The 19,247-nt window shown below is 34.4% G+C and overlaps 1 protein-coding gene across 1 annotated transcript in view; it reads right to left on the bottom strand.

Moving 5' to 3' along the window:
• LOC107581608 (collagen alpha-1(XIV) chain-like) overlaps window positions 1-19,247 on the bottom strand; it is a 123,669-nt gene that overhangs the window by 43,391 nt on the left and 61,031 nt on the right. The window contains exons 20-25 of the mRNA XM_016267238.1: window positions 16,373-16,508; window positions 14,110-14,232; window positions 11,630-11,779; window positions 6,605-6,721; window positions 4,792-4,866; window positions 2,651-2,790 (exon numbers count right to left, since the gene is read on the bottom strand). Of these exons, the coding sequence (XP_016122724.1) occupies window positions 2,651-2,790; window positions 4,792-4,866; window positions 6,605-6,721; window positions 11,630-11,779; window positions 14,110-14,232; window positions 16,373-16,508 (741 nt within the window). The remainder of the gene's footprint in view (window positions 1-2,650; window positions 2,791-4,791; window positions 4,867-6,604; window positions 6,722-11,629; window positions 11,780-14,109; window positions 14,233-16,372; window positions 16,509-19,247) is intronic.

Below are 19,247 nucleotides of genomic sequence, written 5' to 3'. Positions count from 1 at the left end.
TTATTTTTATCAATGTCAGTGTTTTCAAAAAGTATTATTGAAAAGTATTAATTTATTAAAAAATATAATATATATAATATAATAATATATCAAATGCTAGATGACAAAAAAAAACTCATAGTAATTGACTATGGAGGCCTTTTTTAAAAAAACATTTTTTAAAATATCAGGAGTATTTTTGGCACTTTCAGTGTCATTTTTCCTCAAGCCCTGGTTCATTTTTGACCTGTAAATGTTTTGCTCAGTCACATACTGGTACATGGATTGCTTAAACCTTGTGATTACCAGCTCAGATCTTTAACCACTAGGCCACACTCTGAAAAGAGAGGCACAAAAGCCATGTCATCATGCATGAGAGTTTGCTGATGTTGAACCAGTTTGAGCCAAGTCAAACATTTCTACAAGGCCTACAACAGACGACAGAACGCTAACATCTGTGTGTAAAAGAAGAAGATGTTTTATCCATGTTCTGTGTATTTACTTTAGCTCCTGCCCTTGAAACGTGCTTATTCTCCTGTTTTCACATCCCTTGTAGTAGGTCCACTGCAGTGATCCCTAAAGCTGATGAAGATCTTCTGAGTCCTGGACTGACAAGTCTAGACAAAGGCTATTTTTTATCTAATGTTCTCTCAGGATACTGGGTTAAATGCTTGGTAGTGTGGTCTCTAGCCCATAATAGCTATTCCCATGAAGCCTCATTCCAAAAATTATCTTTGAGAGAAGCAAAAAACCTTTTTGAAGCAAACCAGACCATTATAAGTTCAAAAGCAGAACTTCTCAAACTGTAGCGCCCACGTGGAACGACATGACTCTGCTAATTTATAATAGGCTCTACTAAAATTTGATGTAATTTATATTTTTAATGGTCTATAGTCTATATACAATTTTAATACAGATCTGTTCCTTGTCAATAAGAAGTGTACTTAATTTTTACTGAATACTGAATGTACTGAATGTGTACTTGTAGTGTACGTAAAATCTTAAAAGCATATTTAAAAAAAACTGTACTTGCAGATAATATCATATTAATGAAATGAAAGGCCATTAACTGTATGCAAAGAGAGTACAGTTTCATGACTATGTTTCTTAACACACTTAAATAGTTTTAAAAAGTGCACTTCGTAATAGTCAAATCAAACATTTTACTTTAAAGTAAACTGAAATCATTGTTTTAATATGTTATGCTTTAAAGAAGTACACTTATTATGATGTGTTTACTAACATACTAAAGCACATGTAAAGTACTTGGTTATAATTTTAACTGTAGTGTTATTATTTGATATTATATGAAGGTATATATTCATATAATATTTTATATATATATATATATGTATATATATATATATAATTCATATAATATATATATTCATATAACTTCAAAGTCCCACTTAAGTGAGTCTTGCTCACCAATGGATCCTCTGAAGTGAATGGGTGCCGTCAGAATGAGAGTTCAAACAGATGATAAAAACATAACAATAATCCACAATTAATCCACACATTTTCACTGAAGAAAGCAATATTATGGACACAGGACTCGTATTTCAGTTAGAAGAAATGTTTTGAAGTTAAACATTTCTTGATGGGTTTGTTTCTTACAAACACACCGCTTTTTCGCTTCACAAGATGTTGATTGATGGACTGGAGTCGTGTGGATTACTTGTGAATTATTGTGATGTTTTTATCAGCTGTTTGAACCTTTATGCTGATGGCACCCATTCACTGCAGAGAATCCATTGGTGAGAAAAAGCTAAATTTCTCCAAATCTGTTCCAATGAAGAAAGAAACTCATGTACATCTCTATGTTTCTTAACACACTTAAATAGTTTTAAAAAGTGCACTTCGTAATAGTCAAATCAAACGTTTTACTTTAAAGTAAACTGAAATCATTGTTTTAATATGTTATGCTTTAAAGAAGTACACTTATTATGATGTGTTTACTAACATACTAAAGCACATGTAAAGTACTTGGTTATAATTTTAACTGTAGTGTTTTATTTGATATTATATGAAGGTATATATTCATATAATATTTTATATATATATATATATATATATATATATATATAATTCATATAATATATATATTCATATAACTTCAAAGTCCCACTTAAGTGAGTCTTGCTCACCAATGGATCCTCTGAAGTGAATGGGTGCCGTCAGAATGAGAGTTCAAACAGATGATAAAAACATAACAATAATCCACAATTAATCCACACATTTTCACTGAAGAAAGCAATATTATGGACACAGGACTCGTATTTCAGTTAGAAGAAATGTTTTGAAGTTAAACATTTCTTGATGGGTTTGTTTCTTACAAACACACCGCTTTTTCGCTTCACAAGATGTTGATTGATGGACTGGAGTCGTGTGGATTACTTGTGAATTATTGTGATGTTTTTATCAGCTGTTTGAACATTTATGCTGATGGCACCCATTCACTGCAGAGAATCCATTGGTGAGAAAAAAAAATTTCTCCAAATCTGTTCCAATGAAGAAAGAAACTCATGTACATCTTGGGCGTACAGTTTTGCTTTTAGCTCAGGATGATAGTCATTTCTTTCATAAAAATGTTAGAAATGTTATACAATGTAAACAAATAAAAACAATATGAAATAGACTGAATTTGACAAATATTTCACGTGCAGCATACCTGTGTTCCCTCTGGGCCAATCACATCAAGTGCACCAGTTGTGCTGTATAGGAAACGGATAATCTTCTGAAAGTTGTCATCTCCAATACTCCAGGAGCCATCTACAAGGAAGGCCAGGTCTGCCTTGGCTGCTTTGCAAACTGAGAGAGAAAATTCGACAGACAGAGCAAGAGAGAGAGGAAGCAGGTGAAAAATCACTAGCTAAAATAAGAAATTCTCATTACTGTGTAAGTGCTGCAGTACAACAGATGTCAAATGATTCCAAACACTTCCCTTTCTCACTGACAGGATCTCCATCACAGCTAGCTGGATAAAACAAGGAGGCTTAATTAATTCCCAGATACCTCTGCTATACTCTGCCAGACCGTTGCTTTGCAGGATTTAGGGCTAAACACATACACTCTCGGTAACCTAAAAATGTGCTTTATGTACTAACATCTAACTGGTTTTATTCGTGTCAAAAATATTATTTAGTGACTGAATCAATCTTAATAAATTAGGATATATCAATGAAATTCATTTTAAGGCTGATGTTACATATAAATTCATTTATTTTAAAGTGCTAAATGCCACATAATTACTACAGTAATAACTGCAAATTATGCATAGTTGCAAGCAACAAACCCTAACCAGACCCTAACCTTAACCCTGTAGTAAGTACTTAGTACATGTAGTTATTTAGTATTACCAGAACTTAATTGTGGAATTGCACTGTAATATTGTCACCTTATAATTAAGGTGTAACCTCAAAAGTCTTACTAGCACAATCAAAAGTGTTTGGAGCATTTCATTGGTTGGACGAATCGCTGTTTTGAGTCTGAACAAGAATGGCACTGAACAAGACACGTCGTTTGCGAATAAACTAAAAGAATCAGGCATTGTGCTCGTAAACAACTTGAAAGAACTGGCAAGTCTCATTATTGTACAAATTGGGACATCTCATTCAGTTTGTCCATCTCATTCAGAACAAAGAGATAAATGGGTTGTTTCGGTAATGAACAACTCTGAATTTTTAACGAAATGGATGAGTGATTCAATGACATACTCATAATAAACAAAAAAAGTGCTCCCTTTCAGCCAATCTGTGATGTACACTACAATTCAAAAGTTTTTGTTTTTTTTTTCAAAAGAAGAAATGAATGTGTGTTTTTTTTTCAGTAGGGATGCATTAAATTGATTAAAGGTGACAGTAAAGACATTTATAATGTTAGAAAAGATTTAAAATACTTAAAATAAATGGCTGCTGGAAATTCAGCTTTAACATAATAAATTGCATTTTAAAATATATTAAACAGAAAAGTTTTAAACTTTAAACTGTAATAATATTTTACAATATTACTGTTCTTACTCTATTTTTTTATCAAAAAATGTAGCCTTGATGATCATAAAACAATTATTTCAACAACATTAAAAAATCTTCTAAATTCTATCTGAACAGTAGTGTAACATGTAGAAAGTGTACTAAATGAACAACTCTGACCTAATCGTTTAAGTAAACAGACTCATTAGACTCACTGGGATTAATAAAATTCCCTTATTTCTTTCTTGCACTGACTCATTGCTTATTAAAACAGCAAGTTTGTGAGACATATCACACTTTTGTCCAAGAGCTAAACACAAAGCCACAAAACTCTCATTTTGATTTCATGAGCTCTTTAAAGGTAATAAATGTTTCACCTTTTACCATGTGACCTGTATTCATTAAGAGTAATGTGTAACATGCAGGGCAAAGCCTTCAGGCGACTACCCAAAGGCCCAGAGATAAAGCCATCTAAAAGTAACAAATAAATCTAAAGAAGCATTCGGTTTCAGGCCAAAAAATTATTCAGGTCTTACTTTATGATACATTAAACACCATAAGCATTCGGCCAGACAATGAAGCAAATATACAGTATCCACTATAAAGTTTGAAATGTAAAAGATCTATATAAGGAGGTTAAATAAGTTCTGTGTGTTTTATCAGATGTTTTGGGAAGACTCAGACATATTTATTGAGTGCGGAGTGGCTCAGAGAATAAGAAAAGGTTAGCTGTCAGCAGAGATGTATGTTAGTGAAAGGTCACACAACACATAGGGACATGGCCAGCAAACAGGGAAAAACGATGGCAGACAGGCCGGTTCTTCCCACACTGGTGTCCTACCTTCTTTGGCAGGGGGGATGGTGGGAGGAGGGATCGTGGTGGGTGGTGCGGTCGGTGGCTGGGTGGGTGCTGGAGCTGCAGAAACAACAAAACAACACATAAACCAGAGCAGGGCCTGGCTGTCTGCACTTTATTACACACACAATCAGATTTGTGATCTCAACGGAAATCAAATTGTACAAGAAATAGGACACACTGCTCTACTGATGGTGGTTCAGTCTGTTTCTCAGGCGGTGATTGAGTGTATGTGGTCAAGGGAGGATGTTGTTTTCAGTTCATTGGCTGGAAATGATCTGTATCATTGAAGTGTTTCTACCGCCTAATTGACACGCTAACGTGTGTGTTGTATACACTGAAACTTGTACAGTGAACAATCCCCATAAACTGCAAAAATATGCTCTTAATCATTATTTTTAATCTTTATTTAGTTTTTCAGTAAAGATATCTAAACATGCCAACAAATATATGTCATATATAATATATTGGGTGAATTCAGGTAAACTGGGAACATTTTGAAAGAAGTAATTAAAAGTTACATTAAGATTATCACTTAAAGGGGTCATATGATGCTGCTAAAAAGAACATTATTTTGTGTATTTGGTGTAATGAAATGTGTTTATGCGGTTTAAGGTTCAAAAAACACATTATTTTCCACATACTGTACATTATTGTTTCTCCTCTATGCCCCGCCTTTCTGAAACGCGTAGATTTTTACAAAGCTCATCGGTCTGAAAAAGCGAGGTGTGCTGTGATTGGCCAGCTATCCAGCGCGTTATGATTGGCCGAATACCTCAAGTGTGTGACGGAAATGTTACACCCCTTACCACATTGTGATGATGCCCTGTCAGGTTTTTTTTTCAAAGAAGACTCTTATGCTAACCAAGGCTGCATTTATGTGATCAAAAATACAGTAAAAACAGTAAGATTGTGTTAGATTGTTATAATTTAAAATAATATTTTCTATTTATTTTCTTTTTGAATATAATTTAAAATGTAATTTATTTCTGTGTGGCCATTACTCCAGTCTTCAGTGTCACATGAACCTTCATTCTATTATGCTGATTTGGTGCTCAAGAAACATTTCTTATTATTATTAAGGTTGAAAGCATTCATATTTTTATGATTTTTTCCAGGATTCTTTGATGAATAAAAAGTCCAAATAACAACATTTATTTGAAACAGAAATCTTCTGTAACATATTAAATGTCTTTAATGTCATTTTGGTCAATTTAATGCACCCTTGCTGGATAAAAGTATTATTTTTTTTTCAGTTAAAAATAAACTGAAAAATAACTGAAGATTTCTATATCCCTTCTATAGTGTTTCTCTGAGAACTGCAATAACTGTCATTCAAATACTTCATACACAGGCACACACACACTGGGGCTTCAGGCAGGATCTGGTTTTAATAGCATCACTGAGCTGGTAGCCATCTGAGCAGTCACACGCTGGAAGGGGAACAGAAGATGTCCAGGATTGCGTGATAAGCTGGGCTGGTGAAGTATCAGGCAGGAATAAGAAAAGCAATAACAGGAAAAGGGCTTTTGACTCTGCTGTTTTAAATTTGCATCGAAACCATGTCACACGCCAGCAGAACAATATGCATACAGTAAAAGAGTTTTGTTGAACAGCCCAGAAGGCTCAGAGGTCTGTGCTGAAATGAGCCATAATATCCCATTACCTCTGAAACGGAAATTTATGTCAATATTGCAAAACAGGAAGCCACCTTATGACTTTGTTCTGCAATGCATTAACAATGTGTGTGTGTGTGTGTGTTTGTGTGTGTGTGTGTTTGTGTTTGTGTATCACTCACTAAGCAGTGACTCAATGACTACTCTGTAGACGGTGGCGTGGCGGTGAGGTTGCCACTGGGCACACATGCTGCTACTGAGCACCTGGTATGTGCTGAGACGGTTCACCCCCAGAAACACTGCAAGGGGAAGAAGAAAACAGATCTTGAAACAAGATGATTTTAGTGGAAAAGCAAAACTAAGATACTTTGAAAAATCAGTGGGGGGATGGGTTGTCCATACACTGAAAGTTAACAGGGTCCAATGTTGTTTTGTACATCATTGACCTTCATTATATGGAAAAAAAATGTCTTCAAAATACCTTCTTTTGTGTTCAGCTGAAGAAAGAAAGTCATACAGGTTTGGAACAACATGATGGTGAGTAAATGATAACAAAATTGTCTTGTTTTGTGAACTATCCATTTAAGCTATGACCAGGAGGAAAGCATTTTAATTTAAAATGTAACTTTTAATGTCTTATGCAGTGTTGCTTCTTAGTTAAATTGATCTTGTTTTAAGTACATTTTCATTGGAAAAAAGATCAGTGTAACACATGTGAATCCATTATATAAACTACCATACAAATGTTCGGGGTCAGCTAAATTGTATTTTTTTTTTTTATAAGAAAAGATGCGTTAAATTGATCAAAAGTAACTATAAAGACATTTACAATGTTACAAAAGATTTATATTTTTAAAAAAATGCTTTTGAGCTTTCTATTCGTCAAAGAATCCTGAAAAAAGTATCACGGTTTCCACAAAAAAATTTAAATAAAAAAATGACACGGCAACTGTTTTCAAAATTGATAACAAACAATAAATAAATAAATAGTAATAATAAATTACTTCTTATTATTTTTCATTATCCACCAAATCAGTATATTAGAATTTTTGATTAAATAAATACAGGCTTCGTGAGCATAAAAGACTTTCAAAACTATTTTAAAAATGACAGACCCCAAACTTTTGAACAGTAGTGTACTAAACCTGTATGAAAGCTTTGAAATGTACACGTTGGTGGGTAGTGAGAGGAAAGCCTTGATCGTTGCTTCTCTAATGTAGTCTAATGTTCTGAAATAAAAAGCAGCACATGTATTAAAGTAATGGATAATGAGCCATAGGGTTGTCAGCAGCTACTTTGAGCTGCAGGTTATGGGGTAAAACCTGTAGGCTTCACTTCTCTCGAAACCAGAACCCTATTTCTGATCTCCTCAGATTTCTGTGCGATACTCTTTAAATACTGCAAGTCAGGCAAACCTAATGGCTAGAAAAACACATCTGAGAGGAAAGCAAGAGGTTCAAACTGCATTCTTAACAAATACGCTCTCCACTTAAAAGCCACAAATGGCCTTAACCATTTCTTTCTTTATTTTCCTTTTTCTCTTTGTGCAAACCACACAAAATGTGCTGTGTGAAAGAAAACTCTTTTAAAAGCCAAAAAAATAGACTTATTTTGGAATTATCACGTTTTTGTTCAGCAAAACACAAGCCACAGCACATGGTCTACATTAGTCGCACAAAACAATATTCATCTTTGGAGCTTGTAGTATTTGGAACAGAAGCACAATTGTGACCGTGTTGCAACAAATGGAGTCCCACACATTTTATACGCCAAAAGTTGTGGCGAACCCAAAGTCTGCTTGTACTGGAAAAGTTCCATATGGTTGGACACTGTCCTCCTTTGAGCCTTGATATGAGAGCCAGATCCTAAAAAGGAACTACCAACGCAATCAAGCTGTCCATTGAAATTCACGCTACACAACAGAACATCATGTCAGTCGTGTTTGAGACTTGGAGATTTTAGATTAAAATGGAGACTGTGCACAAAACATATGGGGCACAGTGGTGGTGATTCGTTTAAGGTTTTGAATAATGCATGTGACAAGCTTTCCTCCTTATATAAACTATTTTAATGAACTATATGCATGCAAAAAGGACCTCTGGCTGATAGTACTAATACAAGGAGGTGGAAATCCATTATTGTGCATTCAATTATTCAAAGGTCAAACAGAAAACGTATGAAAAATTGATGGACCCCATTGAGGAGGCGATATGCAGATGTCATGTAGGGTGAGACAATATGGGAGGTTCCTCAGACAGCCATAGAGTGTAAAAAGAATTATCACCCATGCTAGAAGCTGAGATTGACTGGAAGTCCTTTAGCACATTTTGTCCGTGCTTAATGGCACTATCGGGGTGTCATAAAATCTGTGACATGCAGAGGTGTCATGCTCATTTAAACTGAGACGGCATGTGCCCCTTTTAGATTTGTGAGCCAAATGGACTCTGAATGCTACTTCCAAAAAAGTGTATGTGGTATAATTTATAATAATAAAGTAAGCAAGATTATGGTATGTAAAAAGTGATGTGTGCTGTGTCACTATTATTTGATTAGTTGCAATTTTGCTAGGCTACATAAATAAAAATATATAAATTATAATACATACAAACTTGACTAACATTTACTAAGATTTTGGTCATGTTTGGTCATGTGTTTTCTTTCACCAAGTGAGGCAGCATTGACACAAGTGACCCCTAAAAAAAGCCATGACACCCTTGGCAATGTGTCAGACTTTTTGTGTCGGTAGTCTTTATCCTTTAGTGAACTGTCTCTAGCTAGATTCTGCTCAGTCATCACTAATCTAATTTGAAGGAAACTGTGCACGCGTGTAAAATACTTGTATAGTAATTGTACTTGATAACTATATTTAAGTATTATTTGGGGTAATTTTGCACTACTGGAGTACTAACTAAATACTTACAATTACATTTCTAAGAAAGAAAAAATAAACATGATAATCTTTTACAATTAGATTTTCAGTATATATATATATAGATTTTCAGTATATATATATATGGTGTGAAAAAGTGTTGGCCCCGTTCCTGTTTTTTAAATTTTTTTTGCATATTTGTCACACTTAAAAGATTCAGATCATCAAACAAATGTTAATATTATACAAAGATAATGCAAGTAAATACAAAATGCAGTTTTTAAATGATTTATTTTATTAAGGGGAAAAAGCTGTCCAAACCTGCATGGCCCTACGTGAAAAAGTAATTGCCTCCTAAATCTAATAACTGGTTGTGCCACGCTTTGCAGCAACAACTGCAATCAAGTGTTTGGGATAACTGGCAATGAGTCTTTCACATCGCTGTGGAAGAATTTTGTCCCACTCTTCTTTGCAGAATTGTTTTAATTCAGCTACATTGGAGGGTTTTCGAGCATGAATGGACTGTTTAAGAGCCTTTGTGTTCTTTTTGGTCAGTAGTGGCTTTTGCCTTGGAACACTCCCATGGATGCCGTTTTTGCCTCAAGTGTGACAAACATGCAAAAAAATAAGAAATCAGGAAGGGGGCCAACACTTTTTCACACCACTGTATATATCAGGGCTTGACGCTTACTTTTTCCCCCAATGAGCACATATGCTCCTAATTCGAATGATTTAGAAGCGCATAAAAACTTTAATTATTTAATTAGTTTGAATACAGAAGTACACCAGGTTTTTAAATACATCTGCTTCAAACTTTATTTATTTAATTATTAAACTATTTATATGTTAAACGTTGAATTAAAAACCAGATACAGTTTACTGGGTAACCAGTAAGTGAAATTACGAAGTATTTAGGGTAAGTAATTAAAAGTACAATCTTTTTTTTTTGTATTCATTAATTTGTTATATTAGTTTTTATTATATTAATTTTAATAACAAGTTCCTTTGTTGCACAAACTTTTCAAAAATCAATTCAATTATAATTTTCTCAATATTCTGACTATGAAAGGCTTTAGAGCACATCAATATTTGTATGAAACATCTTGAATTGTTACACGTCAAATTTAGTATCATTTTATAGTAAAGTATAGTATAGCATAGCATAGCATAGCATAGTATAGTATAGTATAGTATAGTATAGTATAGTATAAATACGTATTTAGATTTTACTTTTAATTACGTCGCCTAAATACTTTTACTTAAATGTTTTGGCATAATCAATATAAAACATTCTAATATCTAAAAATATATTATATAAAGCATTTCACTCACATTTGTGACTAAAAATAGATATGTGTAACTGTAAAATGTGTAAAAAATGTAAAAATGTGTAAAAAAATGTATTTAGGAGTATGTGTGAAAATAAAATGTACGTTCTGTGTACTTAAAGCCTTCAATTTAGGGGGGGGGGGTCAACATTTAAAGTAATGAAAAGTCATAAATATCTAAAATAGTATAATAAGTCTTATTATATATTATCAAGAGGTCTATAATTCAGGGGCCAAAAATTAGGAGTCACAATACACTCTGGTGTGATGATTAAACTTGAAGAGGCAATGATTTAATTAAAGAAATCTTAACACTCATACTTAAACTTACATAAAATACCTCAGTATTGTTTACACCCTTGATTGTGGAAGTAACAGGAAGAACCCTGATGACAGATATTTTATATAACATGCCTTAGCTTCCTGTTATATATTATGATATAAGAAATGTTTTTTTTCTGAGATAGCGCTCTGTCAGTTGCAGGTGTTGTAAGCATTGTGCCTGTTTATCTGACTACAAGACCGTGGTGACTGATATTGGCATGGTGACACCACGGTGCTCTGATGGATGGCCTCAGCACTTCCTGAGAAAACATAATCTGTTTGCTTTTTGATGAGAATCGCTAAAACAGGTATTACTTTGTGATGTACCTGGCGATATCAAATTTATATGCAAAGGACTGTCATTACTGGAGCTGTCTGTCTGAATATTGATATATGTGTAGCTGGCTGCCTATCAAAGAGCACCTTCAAGTTTCATTAACAGACAAAAGGGGCAGTTCTCGCCAGTCCGCTTACATAGAGATATTATCGCTGTTGCATATTATCAAGAAACAGTATTAGCAAGGATGATCACACAGGAGGCAAATTACATCTGTGAATCTGATGTGATGGTGCAGCAAAATGATGGTGGGCTGTTGGGAATAGTGTAGAGATCTCACGCTGGGCAGCGTGCAGATTTGTGTGTACTAGATAATTATGTTTAGGTGTGTATTTGTGCAGAGACTCACATGTTTTGCCCTTGCTGGTGAGGGGTTGGCTGGAGCCGGTGGTGTAGGAGGCGATGACCTGAACGCTGTACTCCGTGTCGCTCAACAGACTGAGGATCAGCAGGGTGTTCACATCATCCCCTACAAACGTCTCTAGAGCCGGACCTGGCACTGCGCACAGAGCGAGACAAGAGCTGAAAACAATCGCAGCAACCTTACAGGAAAAATGTGTAAAAAAAGTTAACTATTTAAAGGGCCGTTATTAGCTTTTTTTCCCTGGAAGTACACTTATAATATTATAACACTTATAATATTAGTCAAGTTGTAATGTAGTTTTAAATCAGTTGTTTTTACTATTGATACAATTAAAAATTCTATATGTAAATGACTACTATTTTGATTGTGAAAGACAGTAGCTTAGTTCATGTTACACGATTATTTCACCTAAAAATTATATATAAAAAAAATCTGTCAGCATTTAGTCACTCTCATGTTGTTCCTACATGACTGATTGTCTTCTGTGAAACACAAAATGAAATACAATTTTAATTATTTATTATTTTCCGTGCACAATAAATGGGAACTGAAGATTTCAAGCTTCAAAAATACAAAAAAAAGAGAAAAGAACAAACTATAAAATGGTCCACAAGATACACTACCATTCAAAAGTTTAAGGTTGGTAAGCTTTTTTTGTGTTTATGAAAGATGTTTCTTTGTTAAAACAAAATACAGTAAAAATACTGTAAAATATTATTACAATTTAAAATAACAGTTTTCAGTCTTCTGTGTCAGACAATCCTTTAGAAATCACTCTAATATATGCTGCTCAAGAAACATTTCTTATCATTATCAATGTTGAAAACAGTTGTGCTGCTTGATATTTTTGTGGAAACTATGATTCATTTTTTCTAGGATTCTTCTAGGATGAATTTTACTGACCCCATAGGTTGTACGTGTACTATATTTCAAGTCTTCTGAAGGGAAAAATTTCAAATGGCACTACATTTTTGTCTGTTCCTTACAGAATTTACATCGCTATTCATTGGAAATCTTCCCTTCTAATCTTCCCTTCTAATGAGTCAACCGGATCAACAACTCAACTCAAGCTCAATTCATGAATGAATCAATTAGACAGGTTTGAGAACTTGATCGACTGAGTCTTTGAAAAGATTTGACTATGAAACAAATAATTTGTTTCAGTGAACCATCCCTTTAATTCTGAACAACATGTTTTTGCAGCTTACTAAATATTCTGGGTGGACTGGGAAGGGAGTTTAGGCTGTGAATGTCTAAGTATGTCTATTGTATTATACATTCAATTCTTTAAAATTATTTTACATTTTATGTCCCTTTAAGCAAAAAAATGTTGTTGTTGTTGTTTTTTTTTCAACATTCATACCTCATAGGAATAAACTCCAAAAACTAAAGTGCTGTTTTCTGGCCCTCACAAACTAAACATCTATACCCATGAGGCCTCTCTACATCAAAATCACAGACTTAACTAAAAAAAGACACAGGAAAAGAGTAGGTGGATTTCACAGACACTTACAATCATAGCATTACACTATAACCATCACAAAGACTGGGAAAAATAGATGTGAAATGATATGACAATAAGTGAACCCTCCCCTTCAACAACACACACAGACACAGAAAATGAGCTCTGGACAGTAGAAATGACCGGTGCTGGGATGAATTATTAGCAGCTGTTGGGAGCAGTTTGGAAGGGCATTAAATGTAGGTGGAGAAGCCATTTCTCTCCACCGCAGATGGGAGTTTAAGATCATATAAAAGAATTTATTGGGCTGGACTTCAGTGGAAAACAGAGGAGTGTTATATTTTTCCCTCTGGTGTGCTGCAGCCACATTAGTGCTTCTGTTTACAGTCGAATCTCAGACTGCAGATGGAAGAACAGTCATAATCAGAGCAGCAGACATGGAGAGAGTATCTCAACCTACATTTAATGCCCTTTCAAACAAGCTGCTAATTATTCATCCTACCCGTCTATATATGTCTCCAGAGTCTCAAGACTTTTTTGCTAAAGTTATTTGCATACCTCATGTACCTGTATGTCTGGAATCTAATGCTGAATTATGCAGCACATTTACATGGGATCGTACAGACATCCATTCATGAGCAGATAAACTGTGGAGGTTTATGATAAGTGTGTGTGTGTGTATATGTGTACTGGTATTCCCTACATTATGGGGACCAAATGTCCCCACAAGTATAGTAATGCCAGTAAATTTTGACCTTGTGGGGGCTTTTTTTTTGTTCTCCATGAGGAAACAAATGTATAAATCTTATATGTATAAAGTTTTTTTTATTATTATTAAAATGTTTAAGGGTAGGGGTAGGTTAACGGGATAGCAAATACAGTTTGTACAGTATAAAAACCATTACACAAACTTCATTATGAATTGCACCATGATGATAGGAATACCTGTGTGTGTGTGTGTGTGTGTGTGTGTGTGTGTGTGTGTGTGTGTGTGTGTGTATACCAGAGATGGGCTGGTAGATGACTCTGTAACCCATAGTAGGGAACTGAGGGCTGTCCCAGCTGATGCGGAAGCGATTATACCATTCATCAGACACCCTAAGGTTACTGGGTCCAGAAAGTGGAACTAACCAATCAGAAGACAGAAGATCATGATTAGTATTTGCAATGTAGTTATTTAATGTCAATTGCTGGTTAATTGAACTTCATAAAATCTTATGTGATTTGAATTGCACAATATGCTGTATCATTAAAATGTTCAGGTATAAAAAAAAGTAAAAGAATAAATAAACAAATTAATTAATAATAAACAATTAATAAATTATTTAAAAAAAAAATACATTTCAAAAGTTTGGGGTCAGTAAAGTTTCTTAATGTTTTTGAAAGTCTCCTATGCTCACTAAGCCTGCATTTGTTTGATCAAAGAAACAGTAAAAACAGTAATATTGTGAAATATTCTTACAATTCAAAATAAATCATTGATTCATGTGATGGCAAAGCTGAATTTTCAGCAGTCATTATTCCTGTCTTCAATGTCACATGATCTTTCATAAATCATTCTAACATCACAATTTGGTGCACAAGCAACATTTCTTATCATTATCAATGTTGAAAACCGTTATGCTGCTTAATATTTTTGTGCATATTGTGATAGTTTTTTTTTCAGAATTCTTAATAAATATTTATTTGAAATGTATATTTTTTTTAACAATGTAAAAGTCAATTTACTGTATCCTTGCTGAATAAATGCATTCATTTCTTTGAAAAAATTAAATAACAGATCTTGCTAGCCCCAAACTTTAGTATTGTAAATCAATCAATCAATCAATCAATATATTGATAAAGAAATTCAAGTGTTTATTTATTTATTGCTACAGGCTGTAGTTCTACCCTGAATTCCTAGCATTCTCTTAGAAAAGTCTCTGTTTTCACATAATTACCACTCCTCCGCAGAGAATATCACCCCACTCATAATTAATTCAACCTCAACCTCAATCAGAAACAAGGGCAAAGGTTTTTCCAAGACAACTATCAGACATCTGATCTCAAGTTCAGTGTGAGGTGACATTAGCATTTCTAATCAGACACTGGGCTGTAATTTGAAGGTGATCACTGGGAGAAAGTTGTAGATCAGGGGTGTCCAAACTCGGTCCTGGAGGGCCGATGTCCTGTAGAGTTTTGCTCCAACTTGCCTCAACACACCTGCCTGGAAGTTTCTAGTATGCCTAGTAAGACCTTGATTAGCTGATTCAGGTGTGTTTGATTAGGGTTGGAGCTAAACTCTGCAGGACACCGGCCCTCCAGGACCAAGTTTGGGCACCCCTGTTGTAGATAATCAATCCCATCAGAGGAAAGCAGGCGGGTTTGATCAGTTCATTAGAGTAGGAACACCAGGGCTGGAATACATAAGATTTATTATGCTTATTAATAGGTAAAATGTTTAATTGACTGACCGTCCAACTTCAAAATGCAGTGAGTATAAACTATATCTCAGCGCTGTGCTATAAGAGGATCTATTTTCAGCTCATAAGTGCTATATCTGTTACATAAAACAATCAGGAATGTCGATCATAAGACAAACGGGAAATTAGTAAGAGATGAACAATACTACTATGCAAATTTAGAATTGAGAGTCAAAAGATGTCCCATAAGAACAAAACTATTGTGTAAAACTAACTTGGGGGTTACATTCTGGTTCACGGAGCTTAAAAAAGGGAAAAAGCAGGTATGTTTTTAACGCACGATTAGTTAAGATTAGAATTGAATCTGCCTCAGGTAGTGCCAAGTTCATCACTGCTTTAAGGTCAAATTAATTAACTCAGTGAAATCACTAACTAACATGGAACTAAATGAGATCACGCTCCTGTTAATACAACGAATGGCATAGTGTTGCATTTTTACTTGATTTATTAAGACAGAATTAAAAATTCATTTATTTCAGCCTGGGAATTGAACCCAGGTCGTTCTGCATAACTAGACACTAAATAATCCTAATGCTGCATAAGAACATGCTAAACATTTTGTAAGTGTGAGTTGTTGACGTTTTTAATATTTCAAATCAGCTGAGCAGGGTTGTGTGTTAATAACGTGTTCATTTTATGAATTCTAAAAAGGGAGCTAGGAGACAACTCAAAACCATAACTATCCAATTATGCCAAAGTAATATGTAAGCATCATAACTGCATCTGTTTTGAAAGGGTTTGAGAAGTACCCATAATGTATTTCGTTTATTATGACTCCCGCAGCATTTGTTCACTCATACTCACTTGTTTTGCCGGTTGAGGCCATGGCCAGAGCTGTGGACTCTCCATCTGCATAAAAAGGGGTCACTGTGATCTTGTACCTCGTGTCTGAGAGGAGAGGTTGCAGGGTTACGCTTCTTCTGTTTCCCGAGACTAACACCTTGAAAAGAGGAGAATATTTAATACCAGACAAAGCATGGTGTGGGTGTGGATGTGTTTTGCTTTCTCTGCGAGGACCAAATGCCCTTGAGGTCTCTATGTGGAAAACAGCTTTATAATGGAAGTAAATCATTTACAAATGTATAATACAGAAATGGTGAATGTTTAGTATTAGAGTCAGTATATAATGACTTTAATTAGCATATGTGCATATACAGAGCTGTAAAAAAGTAAATACACCCCAGAAAGTTTTGTCTTTTCTTTCAATACATGTGGGCATATCAAGTGGAACTTCATTTGGACAGTATCAATAAGAGAAAGTGGTATAATCACCTACCCTACCTTTAACAAATAATAATACAAATTTTACTTTGATTTTTTTAAAGAAATTAATCTTTTTGTTCAGCAATGATGCAATAAACTGATTGAAAATGACAGTATGAACTTTTACAGCATTACAAAACATTTATATATATTTTTTAAAATGCGTTTTTTTTCTTTCTATTCAAAATTCCATGAAAATATTAAGCAGCACAACTGTTTTCAACACTGATAAATAAAGATAAATTTTTTTCTTGAGCACCAAATTAGCATATTAGAATGATTTCTGTGATCATGTGAAACTGAAGCCTGGAGTAACGGCTGTTTCAAATTCAGCTTTTCCATTTTAATATATTATTTCACAATATTATTGTTTTACTATATTTTTGATCAAAAAAATGCAGTCTTTATACACAACAGGAAGACCAAGGGCTGACAATGGCAGTGCCATTTGCAACTTAGCAGAAATTATTGAAAAAAGCTACACGAATCCGTCAGTAAAGAGCATAGCTGGTGTAAACAATGGTTTACACGCTGTGAATGAACGCAATGAATGCTGCTTGCTTTGTATATCCACAGTTCTAGCTCTTCCGGTTTCCCTGTTTGAATGCCGAATACAGACTACTGCCAGCTGCTGGTATGGAAGAGTTATGTTCTCTCACGCAAGCGCAGAGCGTACACTCTAGATTCAATATCTAATAATAATAATAATAATAATAAATAGGTGCATTTGCCCCCTTTGGCAGGAATAATTTCTTGTAGGTGTTTCTTATAATTGTTCATCAGGCTCTTACACTGATTGTACAAGTATCATCACAGCCATTCTGTTGTACCGCAATCTAGACTTTGGCTTTGAACTTAATTTTGCTGAAAGGAATACTGAAATAATTAAATAAATGTATGGTTCCATGTACAGTTCAGTTTCAATTTTTTTCCATGGCCTCATGGTGACCTCCCATATAGACTATATTTGGACAGCCCTTTTTAATGGTTGACCTCCTGAAGCATTTTTGAAGCATTTCCAGAAGCATTATTGTACGTACAGTGGAATGATGGATTGTAAACAGTTTGGAAATAGCTTTAAATCTATTTTTCACACTCATACGCCTCAACAACTTTTCTTCTGAGGGGCACAGGCAGCTCTGGTGCACCTTGTTGTAATATTAAACAGTATGAACTGATGTACAGTAGTGATAAATGTAAGGTTGTACTAACTTTTTCCAAAAAAGCATAATATTTTTCATGAGGTGCACTTACTTTCACACAGCATGGTATGTAGGAGGAGGAGAGCAATAACTGCTAGTGTAAGGAGTGATTGTCAAGGATAAAGAAAATGTCAAACAGTATAGAGAAACAATTCCAAATATTTGAGTGTTTGATGATCTCATGCTCTCATGAAAGCTACTCTGAGTATAAGCCAAAAGACTAGAAATCTGTGTACTGAACTTTAGGGAGCTGGATGAAAATCAAGAAAGCCAGCACTCAGCTCTGTAGCCAGCATCCAATCACTGCAGTCATTCACCACAGACACACCATTAATCACACGCACACACACACACAAAATCATGGCAGTCCATTGCTTGTTGATAATGAAATGTTAGGTTGCATTATGTGGAGTGGCTTCCTCTGTGTGAGAGTACTATCAATGGACAGACTACAAATAAGACAAATGAAAATTTATAAAAGTTTATGAATGTTACACATGCAAAGATTAAGAGGTTATTGAAAAAGTAAAGGTTCCTAATTGCCAACATTTTAAGTGTATGTGTTTTACATTTTATATAAAATTACTGGGTTTTTGAATATTAAATTATTTGACGTTTGTATATTAAAAGTAATGATTTCTATATTTTTTGCCCAGCACATTCACTAAATAAAAACTGTGGAATCAAATCATTAATTACCACAGCAGACTTTATACTGTGACATTTTTTATATCTGCATGTGCACTCGGTGCACTTTTTTCCTTATTAATACAGTCTTACACATAAAACTGAATCATACTTGCTAAAAATACACTATTGTTCAAATGTTTGTGGTTGGTAATTGTTTTTTTTTTTGGGGGGGGGGGGTTATTATCTTTTGTTCACCAATGCTGAATTTATTTACGCAAAAAATACAGTAAAACCAATAATATTGTGAAATATTACAATTCAAAATAACTATTTAATTGTATTCTTTTCTATTTTAATACTTTGATCAATTTCATCTTTGCTGAATAAAAATATTAACTTTTTTTTTTTTTTTAAATCAGATTGACTGCAAACTTATGAACGGTACTATGTGCAGAAATTTTTGTACAATTCTAACTTCCTTTGATCAGTCAGGTGTGGTTCTCCATGGTCAAGAAGGTAGAGGTTGACCACCTGCTGTTTCAGACCTGTTTTTGCTGTGCAGTGTCCTGCTGCAGAACAACTCT

The sequence above is a fragment of the Sinocyclocheilus grahami genome, unplaced genomic scaffold, assembly GCF_001515645.1.
Source record: "Sinocyclocheilus grahami isolate Dianchi unplaced genomic scaffold, SAMN03320097.WGS_v1.1 scaffold36.1, whole genome shotgun sequence".
NCBI lineage: Eukaryota > Metazoa > Chordata > Actinopteri > Cypriniformes > Cyprinidae > Sinocyclocheilus > Sinocyclocheilus grahami.
Note: the sequence above shows the minus strand (reverse complement) of the source record. Positions and strands in the feature narration are given on the sequence as shown.